Here is a 23,371-nt window from a genome sequence, read left to right on the forward strand (position 1 = left end):
ATACATTAAGTGCATCATATTACTCGGAGTTTCAAGATACGGTCAGTATATCAGTTGAAGTTTAGCGCCTCTTCATAGCATCGAGTTATATGGGACATGGACCTACAGATTAAGTTTCAATCCGAACCACTATCCTACGAGGAACCAGACCTGCGATCACATAGACCAAAGTAGCACGTGGTACCGACTAGTCTTGAAAGGAATGTTCTGTACAAGAAAAGATGGTTTTATAGGATAAAAGTAGTTTTTGTGGTGTTTAAATATGTGAATAATACATGGAATTTCAGCATTGTGCATATTATTTAACATATAATAATAATTCTTACTGTCTTGATGATTTTGACCTACGATGTAATCCGAGGGACCTAAAATTGTTTCCAAACCACAATGTGGGTTTCTAACTGAAAAAAATATCTACAGTGGGGTAGAGGATATAATTAACTATATATTAGTATATATAAGCATAAATTTGCATGTTCGATGGTGGAGCTGGATCATTCTGGCTCTAAATCATTCACATATTGGTCTTAGCTTTTTTTATTTCTTTAACATAAAAGACATGATGACATCTCCTTGTACCGTAATCACCTGAAGTTCAAAAAAATTACCGTAATGACTAAAATGAACAATAAATCTTTCATTATTTCTGAATAAATACACTCATCGTAAGGATGGGAGTATATTAGATATTAAGATAATGAATTACATTGGCATTTAAGTGCATTTCCTTGTCAGATAACGCCATAAAGCTTTGTTTATTTCCCTGAGAGAGGAGGAATATAGTATATAATTAAGCGAAAACGACCTTGACCGAAAGTGAAACAACAATCTTCCTCCTGACACACATTTTCAGCTGGAAGCTTACAAAAAAACTGGTTTCGCTACAAACCTGTACTATACATTATGTATATATCCAGTGTGACCTCCAAAAATTTATGTTCGTTTCTTTCTAATATACTAAGTACCACATGACATGTGTTATTCAATCATAATTTAATTGTTTTCACCTTCTTTTTTCCCAACGTTTAAGTTAAAGAAAAGAAAAAAAAAAGTTTATAATTTAAGTTTCAAGAACGAACATCTTGTAACAGAACAGATTTATCTCTTGTCGAAGAAACATTCACACAGTGAACCTTTTACAACAATGGGACGACTTTTCATTATCTTTGTTACAACGTGTGTGCTTTCCCAATTAGTATATTCACAATCCATTCGTAAGTACTCATCCTTTTATCTTATCACTCCTATTTAATATACAATTACGTTTTCAAATTTGAAGAAATTGATTAAACAGGAATAATTAATCCATGATGCAGCGTCTTTCTTCAAAGCTTACAAAATGGTCTTTCTGACATTTTAAACGTTTGTGATTTACTGAGTCATAAAGACGTACTGTACACTGTCAACTAGTTTGGTGTTCATTTTTCAGACGGGGACATAAAATGTCACACATATCACAAATTTCACTCAGATCAATAGTATTTTGTTTACTAAGTCATCCCGGAGTTTCGTTAAAGGTGTTAGCGACGTAAATTAGCCGATCTACGAGTTATCAAATAGAGATTTCATTTAAATACACCAAATTCTCTCGCTAATCCGGCCATTTCTTGCTAAAAGAGGTGCTGGATTAGCGAAAGTAATTTAGCTAAGAAATTTAACACAAACCTACTACAGTACTATATTTTACTAAAAATAAGGTTATATACGTTATCACAGGAAAATAGAGAAACGTAATGCTTGAGGTTGTACTCAGATCATTACTCACTATGAAGCATGCTCCAAATTTTCAATTGAATCAATGAATATGCTCGAGGGTTGCATGCGTTATCATGAAATCACTTTACAAGCAACAATAAACAGAAGCCACAATAGTATTGTAGGTATTTTCCCGCCACTACAGTGTAAACAAATGCAATTGTTGATAGGTTGTTGCAACGTTATGGGGCAGACGCCATATGTTGGGACGGGCCACTAAGGATTGAATTAACAAGAGTCTACTGTATCACTGTTTGGAATAAGCGTATACCAGTAGGCACTGGTGGTCAGTATGCTGTGAATTCACAACTTTAGGTTGAAGATATTATTTACTTCTAAAATTAAAATAGTTGGGATGAAAGATATTTAAAGATTTGTCTGCAGAACCACATAATCTATTTTTAATGATTAGTTCGTTGGTAGTCGTCTTTACTACACTGTGTTCTTCCATTTGCACTTTGTTTGTATAATTGTTGATTTTGAGATTAACGTCCCGTTCAGCAGCGAGGCTGTATGAGACGTGGACTTACTTCGGATTAACGTGGAATCCGAACCACCTGAGCTCCCACCGGGAATCGAACCCAGGTCTCCCACGACAAAGGCACGTACGCTAACCGTTTAACATCGAAGGTACTCTAGTTTATATAGTTCTTGTAAAAGTAAATGAATATGTTATATAAGATGAATGTCCCAAAATTTGAATGCATTCCATTGAAGATCACTCTGTTTCTTGGAAAGGTTATACCGTTTTAAACATGCTTTATTTGTACAATTTCAGATAGTTTTGGTTAATATCTTCAAATCATATATTTTCTAAAAAAAAATAAACGAATTTTTTACTTTATAATGTGTTACCAATATCTAGTCAAGCAAGAGTCAAGTTTCGATAAATATTTGCGCTTGCTAGCTGTTAATATTCACAAACACACACTTAGACTTATTATAAGAAACTCAATGCACACGAAATCAAGCTTTGGGTAACACTTAATGTTTAATGCAGTTTAACAGGATATAATTCCTCAAATACTTTTTGGCAAATGTATAATATTAACCTTAACAGCAGTCTAGAAATCTTTTACACAAAGCATAACGAAGAAAAGTTTGACTCAAATAAATTCGTCATCGGAACGTATTTGTCAACTGCCGTCGCAATGATTAGAATTATTCATAGGAAATCCTCGTTTCATGGATCCAAATTAGTTATATCAGTGCTTACAAAGGTTTTAAATGTTTCTTCCTTAACGCTGTCAATATATTTCAGATGTTAGTTGCCTTTTTTTATCCAATAAACTTTTTAATTACTCTTTCCACCTTGTATATGTAAATATATAAGTTAATAATAATAATAATAATAATACTAATAATATCTAATTGTAGGCTAGAGATCTGCACGGGCTCGGGCCCAACTCGCGGGCTTAAGCCCGACCCGGTCCGCGGGTCAGACTCGGACCAACAAAGCGTGTATTACTTCGATCCCGGGCTGGGCACGGACCGTAAATTTTTAAATATACAACCATATTTTTCAGGCCTTTTCGGGCCTAACTTTGTAATTATACTATACAACGATATTTATTGCACTTTTTTTTTTTTTTTTTTTTGGAGAAGTTTTAAAGCACAACTGCAAAATTAAATCTTAAATTACTGTAAGTAAAAATGCAATTTTGAGTTAATTATTAAGTTTCCGTAATTCTGGCTTATTTCGAGCTCATTTAATTATCGCAGGAGCTCGGCCGTACTCGGGTTTTAAATGCTAAATTTACGAGCCGGGCCGGGCCCAGACTAAAAATTCCGGCCCGTACAGACCTCTATTGTAGGTTGAAGAACTACAGGTCCTGCTAATTGGTTTGAATCATTTCACTCTTATACTAAACTTAAGAGCCGAATCATGGAATTGTGTTCCCTCTGCTCCCGCCAAGTATTATTTTACTTTTCAATGCGTCATGGAGAATAAATTTTGCAAGTTTTGTTCCATTATGACAAATTTTATGTACTATGTCCCTGTTCCCCTTTATATATGTAAATAGATAAAAGTATTGTTAGACCTTTTTCATAGGTCGAAGAGCTAGAAATCTTGCTAGTTTGGTTCCAATAGTTATAGTTCTTCTAGGCTAGGCTGAGGAATCGAATCCATTTTGATGCTAATCGCAGTGCCGTGCCGTGGAAAATCAGCGCCGGGTCGCGAGTAATTTACGGGGCCCCCATACATATATTGCAAGTAATTTTTCCTATCTTTTTCCTTTTATCTCTCCCGAATTTTGTTTCCCCTTACCTCGACATCCCCTCCCACGGCACGGTTTGGCTAATCGGTGAGTTGAAGAACTGGTGCTCAAAATCTTGGAGTTCTTTTTATACACAAACAAAAATTTTGCATTCACAATCCACTTACGGTTTAGACCATTTTGGCGCCAATCGGCGTTGGTGAGAAGGCTGGTATCTAACACTGAGACGCCAATATTTTACATTTCGTTTCATGCGCAAACGAAACTCTTGCCTGCACAACCGAGCATAAGTGATACACTAGCGATTGAGGACATTTTGGCGATAGCAGATGGGGTTGGGAGGCTGATGTTCAGACAGCCCCCTTCAAATTCATTTTTGATTATCTTAAAATTGCTTTCTCCACAAATGCCAGACTTATGTTCAGAAACGTGCACAAACAATGCACAAACGTTTGAGACTACTTGCATGTTATTTGAAAGAGGTTGTAGGGGGGGAAACTGTGTAAACGGTCATTAGTAGTTGTACTATTTGCACAAAGAGGAAACCTACACTAGATGTATATATAAGTACTGTTATTAGGCTCAATACTAGCCCATGACCTTAGAATAAAGTGAAAAGAGGATAATTATTTATTGCCTTGAAAATAATAGGATTTGAACTGAAAAACAGCACTTGCAGGACTGCTTTTATCTCAAGAAATCTGCAGCTGAAAGTCATGGTTTGCAAGTTAGTGGCGGATCCAGGGGGGCGATAGCCTCCGTCAGAAGAGAAAACTTTCATATTTTATATTTAAATAAATCCCATACCAGAGTTTGGAGCTCTTAAAACTAGCTCTAAGTAGCAGTATTACAACCCCCCCCCACAAATCCCTTCTGGATCCGCCCCTGTTGCAAGTGGAGTCATGTTCTATCTTTTTTTTTTTAAAAAAAATACTGAAATTCGTTTAAACAATTTAAAGATTATTTTCATGTGAGTGACAAATACCATCCGGTCATTATGAACATCAAGAATTAAAGATATTACTAGAAAAATATTCGTCTCAGACGCTTTAACAGTTATCTGAAACACTAAATGTCAATGCGCCAACTGTTAGTAAACGTTTAAAAGTGATGGGAATGATCTAGAAATGACATAGCTACATGAATTGACAGAATGAGACATTGCCAAACATTTAACCATTTGTGAATTGCCGTTTCAAACACAAAAAGGGAATGTCGTTTGTGCATCGAGTTGTGATTCTCGATAAAATGTGAATTATTTATGATAATCCAAAGCGCAGGAAAATATGGTGCGTTCCGGCGAAACACCAACGCCACTTACAACATGAAAGATCAATATCAACAGAATATTTATGGAAATAAGGTCATGTGAGGATTTCATGGAAACAAGTCGATATAGTGTGTTATGAACTGCTGCAACTGAGTCAAACAGTTAATTCAGAATGCTACCGAACACATTTACTCAATTTTAAGCGAGTACTCAAAGAAAGATGTCCAAAATATGCCTAAAAACGTGGTCAGTTATTTTTCTATATGACAATGCCAGACCACATATGGGAAACCTAGAGAAGGGTCTTTCAAGCACTTTAATGAGAGTCCTATCCCGTACGCCATATTTACGAGACATCGCTCTTTCAGATTAATACCATTTGCTTCGGTCGATGCAGCATTTTTTTTTTTTTTAAGAAAAACAATGCAGAACTTTATACGTGTAAAATAAATGGCTCGATAGTTTCATCGCCTAAAAAGAACCTGATCACGGAATCCATGTGTTACTTGAATAGCGTAAAGAAAGTGTAGGTTCCGAATGACTATATTTTCAAATAAATAAATAAATAAATAAATAAATAAAGTACCGTTCTTTCGAAATAAATGTGTATTGCAAAAAGAAAAAGAAAATAAGAAAAGTGAATTGAAGTACCTAATGTTATTGTATTGAATTATTGACCAGGAATCATAAAGATCATTATAAACACTAGATTAATATGAACAAGTAACAACGTAACTTATAAGTTTTTAAAATGATTTGCAGGTGGAATAACTTTTATCATTTTTCTAATTTCAGCCAACTGGATCACTCCATGTCGCCAAGATGACCCCAAATTCAATGAATGCGTTACCGAGCTGGCTATGACAATACTGAGACAAACTGCGGACGGTAAGTAAACAGTTTAATATTAGCAACAATATATACTTGAACCTTAATGTCCGTGTGTGTTACTTATTTATTTGTATAGGCTTCTGACAAATTTAAGCAGCTTTGAGAGCCAGTTATATTCTAAAGGATAAGAGAGTGAAACATCTACTAAAGCAGACTATCCACTACGTTGTTCTAGGGAAAAGGTTATAACTCTTTCATGGTGCCTTGGCTTTCTAGTTACTAAAATCAAACCAAAAATTATCTTTATGAATATGAAAGAACCCATATCTCACATATCTCAATATATCATGGATATTATTATTATTATTATTATTATTATTATTATTATTATTATTATTATTATTATTATCATTAGTAGTAGTAGTAGTAGGATTAGGATTAGGATTAGGGACTAGATTTCTGGACCTCGGCACCTATGGCCATTTAGCCCGTCAGGTACATGAGGGATGACGTCCCTCGATGAGCACACTAGGAATCGAGTGTCGTCACTAGGGATCGACCCTGTGATCGTTCGCACCAAAGGCAAGAGCATTAGTCACTACGCCACGCAGGGCCACTATTATCATCATCATGATTATTATTATTATTATTATTATTATACTTCCTGTATGCTACCTTTCAAATCATAGTCTTAACGATAGATGAAGTTAGAATCATAGGCTGTAAGTAATATCGACGAAAAAGCTACTCATAAGGAAGAAAAAACTGTTTAGTGAAGATCATTTTTTTGTCTTCGCGCGTATTAGATATATTTTAAACCGACTTCGCGAAAATAAAAAAGGAGATTCTCAGTTTGATCTGTATGTGTGAATATGCGTATATGTTGTATGCGATTATCTCAAGAACCAATTTTCATATTTCGATTAGGTTTTCTGAAATCCAAATACCATACCCAAGGAAGGATAAACATATGAAGGAAGTGAGAATGTATTAATTTATTAATTATTTTTTAAAATTAATTCTGGCAAAGTGAGATAAAAACTACCCTAAAATATGCTGCAACCTGAAATTCAACGTAGTAAGGCGTGTTGCATACACTAATGATAGGTGTTTAGATCATTGAAGAAGTCATGACTGTTTACCTACAAATCTTGCTCAACTTTTGCCACAATATCATTCATCTTTTTTGTGATTGGTCGTCCACTCCAAAAAGCATTTTCGAGATATAAGTTTTCGGAACGAAAGCGACTGTTTCACTGGCTTTTGTGTCAATGTTTCCTGAAGTGCCTAAATATGGAATCCTACCAAAAACGAACCTATAGGCAATCACAATACCCATCGATAGAGGCTTTCATGTGCTTTTAAAAGTCGGACGTTTGATCGCAGGCCATATGAGTTTGTGATAGACGACACTGAGAGAGAGACAGACAGAGAGAGAGGAGGCAGAAAGATTAAAGTATCAGGACAGAGAGGGGTACATTCACGGATACAAATTTAGAATTGGAGAAACAAAAGATCGGATGGTATCCATATTTGTAAGTAGAATTGTGATTTCTGAAACATAATGAGAATCATAGGGTCTCAATAAAAGTTGGGAGCATCACACGCACAGTTGTCAAAATAAGGTTTCTTTTTTTCTTTTTTTTTTTAAGTATCAGAATGTTGCGCAGGAAGAGAAAGATATTAACTCACACTAAATGAGGAATTATTAGATTCACATATTTCTGAACTAGCTTTCGAACCTCTCGGGTATGAAACCACGACGTAACCAGTCACCCATGGGCAACGCCACTTTACGAACCATGTTCATCTCCCATACCTCAAGAATACCATCACTTTCAAAGCATGGAAATTGGAAATATACTATTACTTCCATTGGGAATGGTTAATTATTATAAATACTCAAACAGGCGTTGTAATATGTTAAAAATGAAACAATGTTTAAGGTGTATGGTGGGCGAGCAAGTTCAGTGTTTGAAGCACTACAAGATTTCACAAGTAGTCCTCCACCAAGAATCCAAGCTATAGACATAATACGTATATGTATTCGTAAAGTACTAACCTAGATTAGTTAGAAAACGAAATATGATAACAGGTTATAGAGTTAGAATGATCTAAAGCCAACGTACACTATGGAAAATCTTATTTGCACGTTAGCGTCGATCTTCTACACGCTCTCCTTCTATTCTAGTAGAGCCATCCCCGCTAACCTAGTGCTTATGCCGGTTAGGCTAAAGGAGACGGTGATTATGAGTGATGAATGAAATAGTGGAATGAAGAAAGTGGGAGGAAACGGGAGAACCCCGAGAAAACCCACGCACACGGTGTTTGTCCACCACAAAGTTCACTTGGCGGGGGCTGGGATCAAACCCGGGACCCCAAGGAAAACAGGTGAACGCTCTACCACTGAGCCACCGCGGCCCCTGTTTCAGTGTTTGAGTTTCTGTTCTTCAAGTCTATTGGGAAAAAGCGAAATGTAGTAAGAACAGTGACAATTAGAGAAATTAAGTTTTAAAAAGTGGTTAGCGCTTGTGTCTTTGTTGAACATGGTCGGTTTCTGGAGTAGGTGCCGGGTTCAATTTTTGGTGGGAGAGTATACAAATTTAATTACAAACCATTTCGCTTTTATCAAACACCATTTAGCATGTAAAGAAAATCATAGGAAATGAGACTATTTTTTTTTTCTTGAACTCTTACTAAATGTTCGACTGAGAAAGTTTAATTCTTATGCTTCACAAATTCATAACTTTTTTCTCAGAGTGTGGATGTTTTCTGGTAATTTGTTTCTCCAATTCTAACCGTATATATTGGAATTCAAACCTTCCTGTTCCCACATTTGAATCTCTCTACTTCAATCTCAATATCATCCGCCACGAACTCCCGTAGCATAGCATCAAATCTTCGACTTTTGATACCAGATGTAAGCGTTCTACGAATGGGTAACCAGGACTACCTATAGATTTGATATTATCAGGCAGTGGATATTTAAGCAGTCCAACCAGAAAACATAAACTAAATATAGGCATATAAAATAGCCAAAATGGACATAAAATATATGAAAAGCACTCAGGAATTAGTAATATGAACATTTGCATGTAATTACTGTAATTAGTGAGAAAGAAAGGAAATTAATCAGTGAAAAACGTCCATTTCCTTCAGTAGTTTGTAAGTAAATGATTTCAGATGAATTTATCTATGAATAGAAATATATTACATCCCAGTAGCAATGAGTTAGAGATGTCTACTTAAAACTTAGCATTTTTACCGAAATAAAAGTGCAAAATATAGCGCATTTTTGAGACAAGTTCACTCATCTTCACAGCACAATAATTTACGTTTGATTCTAAGCATTCCAACACTTTACATATTTATTAGCCTTCATTATCAGATGTTAAATGATGTTAGGTCGAACCCGCTGCTACTGATATACCTTACGATTCAGAACAGTAACGCCATCTCATGCGGAAGAGGCTAACTACATTTTAGACTACGTGATATTTTGTTGCGGATTCCACTAATATAATGAGCTATTCTCAAGTAAGTATGTTACTTACAACAATAATAAAAGATATTTCAATAATTTGACAATTGATTATTACACACTTCTTCACGACTGTTTTGTGCGAAGACTCATTTTATAAGGAGTTTGTTCTACCTATAGTTTGAGTCTCTAAGTTACTGGTTAACGGAAGAAATGAAGAAAATAAAAAATAAAAATCTTTGTAAATAACACTGACTTCAAAAATTCACTAAAAACAGGAAAAAAGAACTTTTTAAAAGAAAAACAATCGGCTTTAAAAATCCACTAAAAAGTAAAAAAAATAGAAAAGTTTTTAAAATCTTAACCGACCTTGAAAAACACACTAAAGGGCAAAAAAATAATAAAAGTGCTCAAAGCAGACTATAATAAACCGTTTGACAGTAGAAAATAATTTATTAGGGTCTACTATAGGCCTACCTATAAAACGTTTCTGAAGTCATGCCAAATCAAATATAATGACTTACAAAGTCGCCATCGAAATAATTTTATATAGGCATCTCACCTTGGCACGACTTCATATTATTATTATTATTATTATTATTATTATTATTATTATTATTATTATTATTATTATTATTATTATTATTATTATTATTATTATTATTGATTTATTTATAGATAATAGTAATAAATTATACTCCGCTTTCAAGTACTTTATTATTATTATTGTTATTATTATCGTCTGATTTTAACTTTTTAATATTTTTTGCCTTTTAGTGCCTTTTTTTTGGAAGTCAGTTCATATTTTTTAAAGATTTGTTTTAAATAAATACTCTAAACAAAATAGGGTTAAACTAAGACACTGCTGTGCAATAGTATAGTAATAAATTAGAAACCGTGTGGATTGTTACGGAAATGATAGTACAAAATCGATGAATGTCAGTTGTTTTAGTTACTTGGTGTTGACCTCATTTACTTTCTTAGGAGTATTATTCTCTGGCATTCCATTATAAACATTCGCCATTTACTACAAGTATGAAAGAAGTGAAATGAACATTTAACAAACAAAATCCATTTAAGATTATTATGGATGCAAGTCCCTTATTTCCCGCCACCTGGCTTAAATATCCCATGTTCAACGTAAACAATTCTTGTTATATCAGGTGTTTGGTAATTGGACTGGTGTTATTTAATTAGTTAGGTTTCAATATAGCGTTCCGTTTAGCAGTGAAGGACATGACACGTAGACCTACAGCTTAAGTGGAACTCAAAGCACATGAACTGTCGCCGGGAACCGAACCCCTTGTATCCCATGCAAAAATCGGATAAGCTAATAAATAGCCACGATAGAGCTCTGGTGGTATTTGCAATGTCACTCCCCAAAATTACTCTTTCTTGAAATATGAAGGACAGAAATATAAATCAGTTTGTAGAGCCTTGGTAGCATAGTAAGTAAGACGTTAGCTGTTAACTGAGTGATCCGGGTGAGCTACAGATCATATTCCAATCTGGAGAGTCTGTAGACTGTATAAATATGGAGAGTCTGTAGACTGATTCTGTCCTTCTGCCTATCGCCAGATGCCACAGCAAAAGTATTACGATATGAAGTCATGTCAATGAATGAATCATCCTCCAATCACATTGCACTACCATCTAAAGGAGAAGACAGCACGCCTGTCGTTGGCTGCTAACGACTTCATGTCCTTGAAATCGCTCGGTTGTTGCCACGTCTAGTAAACAAAACCTTCTGCACAATATTTCGCCATTTATTAACTGATTGTAGAAGTTCATAGGTGTTCGCTATTTGCAATCCAATATTATCGCCACGTGATTTCAAGTCAGTGTGGTTAACCAAGTGGGTGAAACCAGGTCGGAAGTAACGTCATCGGAAGAAGAAAAGACATACTAGAAAAATATGGATTCAGGTTCCATTTTCACACTTTTCAGTCCAGCAAGACCAAAAGATCTACTATAACTACGACTACGTCTGGTTTCAGTGTAGAATCCCCATGCAGAAGACATGGTAGCAGGAATCAAGATTTTAAAAATACAAGTAGATTGTTCAAAGAATAAGTTTAATTTCCGATAGTTTTAACCACTTTTTGTCATTGATGCTGTTTTCCTTTCATTTTTGTGTGTGTGGACTCACAATCCCAAGGACAATTGTTAGCTATCGTCGTTTGCAATTCAAACCGCGTATCTCGCAATTATGGCGAATTTGAGTTTTTGATACCATTAGAATCAGTATAGCATGGCGAACAAGGTTGTTAAGTAGTACACTTTATTACGACAAATGGCTCTGTTATTCCCTTAAAGTAATACCACGCATAATGAGGCTGAAGCTAGCTTTCAAACAGTTTTTGGTCTCTCTTGTAAAATTGGTAAAATGCTACTTACACGGTATTGAATCTCAGACTACGATGCTTTTTTGTGTGACGCGTTTCCTAATTTCTCTTTCTTTCATCAAACTTCCAACTATGCTTTGCATAAATGTACTAGTGAATACAGAAGGGTTATTTGAAGGGAGAGTATCGGAAATCCAGGACGTTCAACGTCACGCAATATACATAAACATTGTATCTTTCCGTATAACGTTCTTAAATGATCTTTCCGTATAACGTAAAACAACTCCGACAATGAAGTCAACGTATTTAAATTTGTTGCTACTAACTCCTTTAAACTAGTATTAGTTGGAAGAGTGCACACAGCTTTTTGTATCGTTAAACGAACTGAGGTTAAAAGAAAAAAAAGGAGTTGCCTTTCAGGGGAAGTCGCCCCACCACTCTTCACTTCGATCCGCCTCTATATAAACATGGAAAGTTCTATTGAACTAATTTGCCTGTAGTCCTTCAGTCTGTAAACAGTTGTTAGAACAAAAATAATATGAAACATTTTTAATATGGATTCAGCGTCCCTGGAATAAGTTATCAGTCTCGTCAAGCCGGAAACAATAGATTCATTGTGGTACTGTTGTACCTTTATGTAAGACTAGATGGGAGCTCTTTGCTTGGTCTACGGCCTCGCATCCCTTACGTTTCAGCCTTTACATCACGAGTAAATTTCATGCATTTGTTCTTAATATTGCCTAAATTTGGCCAGCTGGGGGTTTCGCCTCCAAACCCCCGCGTTTGTTTTGCCTACGGCCTCGCACATTTTAACCCCCAAAACTACAGAATTTCAAGTTTTTTTTTTTCATTTTAACTATCTAAAAAATAAGATTTTGTATTCGAACAAAACGCCCATTTAAATACCATGGGAATTTTTCATCCCCCTTAGATCCTTGAAAACTAGAAACATTAACTTTTGGCAATTTTCCTGTGTGTTAGTCTTGTAAGACTACTGCCATGCCAAATATCATCATTCTAATCCTGGCGGAAGTGCCTAAAGAATTTGGAGTGTAGAAGATGTCCAACATAAATAAGATGGGGAAGATTTTTCATTTTCTTAAAACGACTTTAAAGTTCGAAATTTTTATTTTTGGCAATTTACTTAGGTAATGATAACGAAAACACATAAACATAACGAATTTCAAGTTCTTGTTCCAATTCCAGGTACCTAAGATATGAGATTATAGGTCCAAAAAAGGTCCATGGTGAATTTCTTCATCGCCCCTTTAGACCTCCTAAAAATTAAAAATATTCACATTTGGCAATTTTTCGGTCGGTTAATCCAAATTTAACCTATAACCATGCCAAATTTAATCATTGTAGTCCTGCAGAAAGTTCTCAATAATTTTGGGGTGTAGAAGATATCCCATATAAATAGCATGGGAAAGATTATTCAATTGGCCATAAAACCACTCTAAAGTTAGAATTTTTTATTATTGGTGATTTATTTAGGTAATGATAACGAAAACGTATAAGCATGCCGAATTTCAAGTTTTTATTCCAATTACAAGTACTTAAAATATGAGATTATAGATCCAAAAAGGGTCTATTTAAATAACATGTAGAATTTCTTCCTCTCCCCTTTAGACCCCTAAACCTTAAAAATATTCTCTTTCGGCATTTTTCTGTGGATTAGTTGCTGAAAGCTACAATCATGCCAAATTTCAACTTTCCACGTCAACCGGAAGTACCCGTTCTTTTATGTCAGTGAGTCAGTTCATGTAGGTTTATACATCTCTTACGTATCAGTTTTTGCATCAACAGAAAATCATTTCATTTATTCTTAATATTTCCTGAATTTGTCCAGCTAGGGGCTTCGCCCGCAGACCCCTGCCTTTGCTCGGCATACGGCCTCACACCTCTTAAACTTACAATTCTACCAAATTTCGAGTTTCTCTTCCTATTTCAAGTATCTAAAGGATAATATTGTGTACCCCAAGAAAACGCCCATTTAAATAACACAGGGATTTCTTTGTCCCCCTATAGATGCCTTAAAAATTAAAAATATTCACTTTTGACAATTTTCTTGTAGGTTAGTCCCGAAAGGGTACAAACATGCCAAATTTCAACTTTCTACGTTAACTGAAAGTGTCCCTTTAATTTATATCAATTTATGTAGTTTTACATTAGTTCGGATATATCAGGATTTCTTCCAACACATATTCAGCGTCACAAAAGCTGGCAGATTTAGTTACTTTACGACTTTCATGGAAATCTTAGGAAATTCCGAAATCGTCCTCTAGATAATGAGTACGGGTGCTCGCAGCGGGGAGAAGAGGGATCCATCACAAAGCTTACTCACCCATAACAGTGTTTAATATATATTTGTTATAATTAATAGATATGGAGTTTGCGTCAATATTAATTATCTCATATGAAGTATTATGTCCATCAAACCATGTATATTCGAGACTTCGATTATAGGGTATATCTGTTTCTTACCCCTCCTCCATTTGAAAATGTCCTGTGGGCGTCTCTGGGCACTAATCAAAAAATAAATAAATAAAGGAGAAAGAAGAAAAATATTCAGACTTATTCAAGCAATTTCTGTAAAATATATAGTTGTTGATTTCTATTTTATAATAGCATAATACAATTTTTCACTATAAGACACTCTTTCTGAATTACGGAGGACTTCTTGTATTCATTTTACCTTAATTACCTGTTATGATATAAACGAAATATACTTGATCTATAGAAAAGATGGTAATGTGTTATAAAATATATTAAATTTGTATTGTGCCTAATAGTGATGTTTCTATTGCACAATTTTACAGGTGATGAAGAACTTGATGTTGAGCCAGTTGATCCCTTGTTTGTACCTGAAGTTGTAATTTCTTACCAAAGAGGGCCCATCACTGCTAAAATCAATGCTAGAGGACTTAGTATTCATGGATTCAAGAATGTACAAGTTGAAGAATTGAGGTAAACATAAAAGAAATATTTGCACTTGTTGACCTTCTTGCTTTCATTAGTTGGATTTAAAGTTTATAGTTCCTTTTCAGTAACGAGGCTAAATGAGGTGTGGGTCTATAGCTTAACGTGGAATCCAAACTACATACGAGCGTCATATCATAAATAGTGCACACTAACACTTTGTGACTTACACGTTGATTGTTTGGATAGGATCTCTTTACATCCCACTCTGCTTAACAATGACGGAATCCCAACGTCCGGTTAGCTTCTGTATTCCATCAGTTACGTCATCTTCGTGAAGCTGTCGAATGATTTACGTAACGGCTGCAGAAAGCTCAAGACATGGAGACCGACGTCCACGCATACATTGTTTCAACTTTGAGAACAGATCGTAGTCTAAAGGACCCATGCCCTGACTGGAGAGCTTGAGGTAACATTTCCCAACAGTATTTGCAGCAGTCTTCTCTTCAGCAATCAACAAGTGAGAAAACTTTCTCTTCTGTAAACCACTTGCTAGAATTTAGTGTACCAATTCCTGTAATGTCAGAAAGCTTCTCACAGTTCACAGCAATCTTGTTCAAATGCATCTGTTACAGTTGCACACTTTTTTTATTGATTCATGATTTTAGCCTTCCCGGTCTCGCATCATACTTTATGCTTACACGACACTACGGAAACGAGTAGTCCAACGAGAAACTGTACTACGGTCCACTGTTGTCTCATCAGAAACTTCGAGAGAGGCACTAAATTTCTGTGGGGCTTTTGCCAGGTAAAGTTTCGATCTTTATGTGCGACTTCTAATCATTATTAGAAAGGTAACCCGAGACTCAATTTCCAATACTTGTCACAGCCACACTGAATTCACTAGAGGGCGCACAAGCACACGTCCTGCTCCCTCAATACCTCAGCTTCTACTGACGAAATGTTTACCTCCATTTCATCATCCACTCTGCAGTGTTTCGTGTTGTCTTGACGATTTTTACTTTTTGCTGTGAAGTATCGGGCCTCGTCTCGTCTCTTTTACGACTTGGCGGTTGTAGAAGTGTTCATGTAGAGACCGCAACTGTCGCGAGTCTTTCACTGGTCCTTCTTGTGGATTTCACGGTGGTTTTGGCATCCTGTAGTTCCTCTGTGGTGGGTCTTTGGTTCCAAGGGTGGCGATGATCGGATCTGGATATCTTGAAACGTTCGTCCAAAATTTCTGTGACTGATGAAGGCGAAGTTCATGTAGCAGAGGGATGTCCAAGTCTTCATGTGTTTGGAGGATACGGGTATCCATGGACTGTCCCGTGATCGCTCTGGTTGCTCTATTTTGTATCACCTGGAGGTGGTGGAGCTGGGTTTTGTATGTGTGCTTCCAAGCTGGGTGGACATACATCAGGATTGGTAGGATATACATTTTGTATACATGTCGTTTGGTGCCTAGGGAAATTTTGGGGGCTCGGAAGGATGGGTAGTAGGGTTCGGAATAGTTGGGTACCTTTCTTTGCTGTTGCCTCCAGGTGGCTGGCAAACGTTAGGTGCCGGTCCAGTGTGAGTCCTAGGTACTTAGCCTGGTGTTGTATGGGAATGGCTCTGCCATGGAGTGTGAAGTTGTACTCCCTCTCAGTCATGTTCCTGGTGAAGTCTATTATCACTGTTTTGTCGTTGTTTACCTGGATCTTCCATTCGTTGGTCCACTGCTCAAGAAGTTCTAGATGTCGTTGTAGGTAGAGATAGGCAAAACGGAAGTTGTGATGGCTTGCGAAAATCACAGTATCATCCGCGAAGGTCGCCGTCATGGTTGTCCGTGCTGTTGAAAGATCCGCTGTGAAGATGTTGTAGAGGCATGGAGACAGAAAGGATCCTTGGGGTACTCCAGCTCTGATTGTTCTAGGCTCCGTTAGGTGGTTTGCATGGGATACTCTGAAAGTCCGGTTTGTCAAGTAGCTCTGCAGAATGTTGACCAGATGTCGTGGAATACCTGCTTGTAGCAGCTCGTGAAGGAGTCCTGTGTGCCACACTTTGTCGAAGGCTTTCCTATATCTAGGAACAACTCAAGTGTGTAGCCTCCTAAGAAGAGATTTGTTCCAAAGAAGAGAAAATGGTGATCATTACTGCCATTGGTTGCAGATCCCTGTTACACCAGGTCTCACCTGACAACGACTACAGGTGCTTATAAAATGTCCTTTTATTCATGACCACGTATGACATGTACTTCCCTTCACTCTTACAGCAATCCCTTGATCAAATAACACAGTACGAATTTCTGTTATACATCCGTATACATCGAAGTTGTTGCTGCATAAATTGTAACTCTTTACTGGAGAATGCCAGCAGACGACCGTCAGCCTTCCGAACTGCGTTCGAAGCTGGAAAATTGCAGAAGCTGGAAAATTTCATTATGGGAGAAAATCAGCCTGGAAGCTTATTTTACTTTTCAAAAACACTGGCATGTTTTATAAAAGAGGATGTATGATAACCCTTTTGCACTGTTTTAATCCTTGACTTCATCTTATATTCTAGAATATATTGCTTATGTTGATAGAATAGTATTCTCTTGATAATGATGTCAAAATACTTACATTTCTTTCTTGAGAAAACTCCAATATATTCCAATGTAAATGGATTCACCAATAGTATTTTCTCTTGATAACGATTTCAAAATACGTTCATTTCTTTCTTGAGAAAACTCCAATATATTCCAATGTAAGTAGTTTCACCCATAGTATAACCTGAAGCTTTGAAGATAACCGGAAGCTTCAAGAAATTATACATCATAGTACATCAAAATCGAATTTTTTTTATGATTTTCATCGATATAAATTTAATATCATATTATATGTGCCCATAAACGAGAATTTTTTTTCAAATTACTCGTTTATTGATTGACTGACTTCAATCAAACAATAAGTCTGCTTGGAAAATGTCAAAGAAACTACTTGTCATGCGTCATTAAATAGATGTAAGTTTCATAAATGTTCTCGAAATAAATATTTTAAGTGTTCTACATGATAAGAATTAGATAATAAAAAAAATAATACTCTGTAACACTACTGAAAATGGTCAATAGTGCATGACTTCAGAAACAAGAGCATTTTAAAGTATAAGATTAGCATTTCTGTACTTATTTATAAGTAAAGTGATAATGATAATAAAAGCTATCAGATTATAAAGTTTTATGCACAGATGAATTGTTGTGTTTGTTAATGAGGACGTCTTTACTAACCTGTGTATATTTAGTGACAATGAGAGTATGCGTTTTCATAAGATGCTACATGTATTGTTGGTTAGAATCTAAAAGAATAATAAGCTAAGAAACTGCTCTCTATCAACCTCTATATTTTTTTGTGTGTGTTTCGAAACTCTTTAAGCGTTTCCATACGATGCTGTCTCAGAATGCACACAGATATTACGGTTATAAAGAGGTAGTTCAGTCTACGTTTGGCCAATTTCGTTCCTTCCCCCTCCCGGGGAGAATGTACTCACCCGAACTGTCTCGTGGCGTCCTGCAATGTTGTGCAGTGCATTCCTGAAAGGAGTTGGTTTTCCGCGTGGACGACAATAACGCACAAAACAGGACCATTGTTGTGAGTGTTGTGTTAAATTTGTTTCCAAGTGTGTGGGTTTTCCCTCCGTGACCAAAATGCCGCCCAAACTATGATGGTTTTGGGAAGGCTATGTTGAGGCTCTTTATGACGCCCATTTTAGTGTTTCTGGCATTAGAAAACAGTGCAAGAAGAAAGGTTCCAACATCAGTTTAAGTGGAATATAAACTGTTAAAAAATATTATTAAAAAGTACAAGGGCAACGAAGATCCATAATTTGGATCAGCAACGAAGTTGCCTATTAAGCGGGAATGCACCAAGGCCACCTCCACCATGCAGAGGAAACTTCGCAAAATGTCAATGCAAGAAAATCCACCAACACAAAGGTGTATGGCTAATCGTCTAGACGTGTCTTTAGGGACTGTGAGCCGGACGTTGCACCATCAACTCAAGCTGGAAAAAGTCATGAAAGCTCACGGCCATCTTCTCACGGATGCCCACCAAAAAGAACAAAAGTGTAACGCCCGGAAGCTGTACAAACGGCATCTGGCAAAACAAAGGTAGATGTACATCGTAACGCTCGATTAAGCATGGATTTACTTTTCCGACTGCGGCAAACAGAGAGCCATCATGTACCGAGAGAAAGGCGCCTAGAACTTCAAAAGGTTGGTCCGTGTCTGTAAAGAATCCTTCCCAAAAGGGTTCATGGTCGTTACTGGCTACTGTTACCGAGGTAAACTGAAGATTCGTAGGGTGGCGAAGAACTGCAAAATACATTCGCAGTATTTTCAGGAGCAGTTCATGCGGCCGATCTACGAGCATGAGATTCCAGCAATGTACGGAAATGTCGCCAATCTGGTGCGCATTCACATGCACAAGGCCTCATCACATACCTCAAGATCGTCCCTCGCATTCTACAGGGAGATGGAGGAGGCAAGTGGTATACAGGTGATATATTTCAATGAAGTACCTGTTAAATCTCCATATGCAAGTCCTATGGACTATTGTGGATTTGGATTGCTGAGGTGGGCTTTGGGAAAAGGCATGTGGCAAGTATAGAATGACTTTGGAAAGCTGTGCAAAGGGAATGGGACAAGATTCCTCTCATAGTTCTTCAGAGAAGCCTATTACAGTGGAAATTACGCTGTCGGGCAATTATTAGGAACCAATGGTAACACATTGTGTACTTACGGACATGGCACCATTAATTCTGCTAAATTTTTAAGTAAGTCGAAATGTAGACTGAACAACCTCTGTACAGCGCAAAGTTTATATGAGATTTTTTTACATGTCATGGGTGAAAGGCGGTCGAAAAAGAAATAACCTAGTTGAAACGTTAAAGAAAATTAATCCAATTCATTAGGATTTCGTGCAGGTTAGTAGATGGGGGGCACCTGACCCCCGGTAGCTGAAAAATCGCCTTTTTTTCCATGGTCTCCTGAGAGCAAGGACTCAATTTTCCACTGTCTCACGATACGCTATGACCCACGCCCCGTCCACCCATGGTCTTTTACGACCTCCATGTTAGGGGTGAATTTGTTCCCTTTTATGAGCACTTTTAAGGGGGTGTACTCGTTCCCTTTTATGAGCACATTTTAGGGGGTGTACTCGTTCCCTTTTATGATCACTTTTCCACCCCCTACGAACACATAGAAGAGCAGAGATAACACATAAGAGTATGTAACACACAGCAGATCAGATAACACATAAGAGTACGTAACACATAACAAGGGTGTACTCGTTCTCTTTTATGAGCATATTTTTCAACCCCTACGAACACATAGAAGAGCTGATAATACATAACATAGCAAGGGTGTACTCGTTTTCAACCCTTCTTTTAACATAGCAGAAATTACACTGAGACTACGAACACATAGAAGAGCATAAGACTACGTAACACATAACAACCTCCATCTTAGGGGTGGACTCGTTCTTCCAACCCCTACGTACACATAGTAGAGGTGTTTTCGTTTTCAATCCCTTAGCATAACAGTTACTAACATACAGCAGAGCAGATAACAAACACAACCACCTCCATTTTAGGGGTGTATTCATTCCCTTTTATGAGCATATTTTTCAACCCCCTATTATAACATAGCACAGATTACATAGCAGAGCTAATACAAGAGTATGGCTTATTTTTCAACCCTTATTTTACCATCACAGAGACTAGGAAACATAGCGGACACAGCACAGAGGGTGTATTCATTTTCTCCACCCCTAATTGAACATAGCAGAATTTACACTGAGACTACGAACACACAGCAGACCAGAGAATACATCAAATTCATTCCCTTTTATGAGTACATTTTAAGGGTGTACTCGTTCTATTTTATAATTACTTTTTCAACCCCTATTTTAAGACAATGAATACCTATGTAACATAGCGATTCGATACGCTCTTTGAACCGTTTTGGATGAAACTCAGCATATGGGGGTTTTCGACCATGCTGAGTACGAATATCATACTTATTTTTACCTGGGTCCTATAGTTTATGTGGCATACGCCCTTTCTATGACAATTTGAACCGATTTGGATGAAACTCGGCATATGGGGGTTTTCGGACATGCTGAGTACGAATATCATACTTATTTTTACCTGGGTCTGATAGTTTATGTGGGATACGCCCTTTCTATGACAATTTTAACCGATTTGGATGAAACTCGGCATATGGGGGTTTTCGACCATGCTGATTAAAAACGGGTCCACATATTGAGGTCGTGTTTCCACATTTAGTAACGGGTCACCAGCAACCACAAGTTCCAAAATAATGACCATCGAGGTCAAAGGTCAACCTACTTAAAACCTAATAACACGAAAACTGAGCCACATATTGAGGTACTGTTTCCAAATATAGTAACTGGTCACCAACTACTACAAGTTCCAAAATAATGACCATCGAGGTCAAAGGTCAACATACTTAAAACCTAATAACACGAAAACTGAGCCACATATTGAGGTGGTGTTCCCACATTTAGTAATTGATCATCAGGTACTACATGCTCCAAAATAACGACCATCGAGGTCAAAGGTCAGCATACTTAAAACCTAATCACTCGAAAACGGCACCACATATTGAGGTGGTGTTTCCAAGTCTGGTAATTGGTCATCAGGTACTACAAGATCCAAAACACTGACCATCGAGGTCAAAGGTCAACCTACTTAAAACCTAATAACACGAAAACTGAGCCACATATTGAGGTCGTGTTTCCACGTTTAGTAATTGGTCATCAGGTACTACAAGATCCAAAACATTGACCATCGAGGTCAAAGGTCAACCTACTTAAAACCTAATAACACGAAAACGGGGCCACATATTGAGATGGTGTTTCCAAGTCTGGTAATTGGTCATCAGGTACTACAAGATCCAAAACACTGACCATCGAGGTCAAAGGTCAACATACTTAAAAACTTAATAACACGAAAACGGACCCACATATTGAGATGGTGTTGCCACATTTAGTAATTGGTCATCAACTACTACAAGTTCCAAAATAATGACCATCGTGGTCAAAAGGTTAAAGTACTTAAAACCAAATCACTCGAAAACGGAGGCACATATTGAGGTGCGGTTTCCAAGTCTGGTAATTGGTCATCAGGTACTACAAGTTCCAAAATAATGATCATCCAGGTCAAAGGTCAAACTCGAAAATGGATCCACATACTCAGGTGCTGTTTCCACATTTAGTAATCGGCCACCAACTACTACATGTCCTAAAGGTACTTACCACGGAGGTCAAAAATCAGACTAGTAAACGAAGCAACATATTGAGGTGGTGTTTCCACATTTAGTAATTGGTTACCAGCAACTACATGCCCCAAAAAGGTCAAATATTTAAACCAGAATAACTCGTAGATTGAGCGTCGGAAAATTTTTGTACCAAGGAGAAAATGTGAAGGAGGAATAAATTTGAGTGCCCTATTGAATTTTGTACAAACGAGAAATCTCATTTGCAACTAGCTTAGAATTTCTGTACCTGTTTGGGTTATTCAAAATTTGGATAGACTAAGAAAGCAAGATATGCCATTTTAACCAGCTGAGAATTTAAAGAAACAAAGGGAACCTACTCAATTTTCTATCGACGAGAAATGCCATTTCAACTACCTCAGAATTTATGTGCCTTTTTGTGCTAAGGTCTGTTTTAACTCTTCTTGACTAATTAAATAAACGAAGGAATATTGTACCAATGAGAAATGCCATTTTTTCTAGACCATGTTCTAATATTTAAACAAACGAAGGGGTGAATTTGATTGAGCTATTCAATTTTGCACCAATGAGAAATAGCAGCGTATTTTAAATAAACAAACAATCGGATAAATTTAACCGGCTCAGAAGTGTACTATTTAAACAAACGAAGGTCTCTTGAGTGAGATTTCTAACTAACTCAGAATTTCATTTCATTTTGAAATACTCAAATTTGGATGGAGTGTTTAGTTTTGTTCGAACCAGAAAAATTTGATTGGATTATTTCCTTATGTACCAACTGGAAAAAGGGAAGGGCCATTAATCAAATAAATGAAGGAATAAATTTGGGTAGAATATTTAGTTTTGTACCTAGCAAAATTAGAAAAAGAAGTGAAGAACGAATAAAATCTGGATGGACTATTTTCTTATGTACCAACAAACAAAATGGAGCACCAGCGACAAAAAAGAAACCGAAGAAGGAATAAATTTGGGTGACCTATTCAGTTTGCAGAATCAGCATTCTATACTTTTTTCTGCCATTCATTGGGGGTGTCCTATTTCTTTTCGTGCCAACGAGACCATTTTTAACGGACTTAGAATTTGTACCAAACAGAAAAGAGGAGCTACACGATTAAACAAAGCAATCAATTTTTAACTAGCTCAGAATTTCTAGACCATGTTGTACTATTTAAACAAACGAAGAGATAAATGTGTGTGACCTATTCACTTTTGTACCAAGCAAAATAAGAAAAAGAAGTGAAGAACGAATAAAATTTGGATGGCCTATTTTTTCATGTA

At 36.7% G+C, this 23,371-nt stretch overlaps 1 protein-coding gene across 1 annotated transcript in view; it reads left to right on the top strand.

Annotated features, from left to right (window-relative positions):
* The first annotated feature begins 1,067 nt into the window (after nucleotides 1–1,067).
* The window catches only part of LOC145693505 (protein takeout-like), a 47,601-nt gene continuing 25,297 nt past the window's right edge, over nucleotides 1,068–23,371 (top strand). Inside the window, exons 1-3 of the mRNA XM_081769572.1 lie at nucleotides 1,068–1,214; nucleotides 6,040–6,132; nucleotides 14,721–14,868. Coding sequence (XP_081625698.1) covers nucleotides 1,145–1,214; nucleotides 6,040–6,132; nucleotides 14,721–14,868 — 311 coding nt within the window. The 5' untranslated portion in view covers nucleotides 1,068–1,144. The remainder of the gene's footprint in view (nucleotides 1,215–6,039; nucleotides 6,133–14,720; nucleotides 14,869–23,371) is intronic.

Source organism: Thermobia domestica, chromosome 8, assembly GCF_964235325.1.
Source record: "Thermobia domestica chromosome 8, izTheDome1.hap1.1, whole genome shotgun sequence".
Classification (NCBI taxonomy): Eukaryota; Metazoa; Arthropoda; class Insecta; order Zygentoma; family Lepismatidae; genus Thermobia; species Thermobia domestica.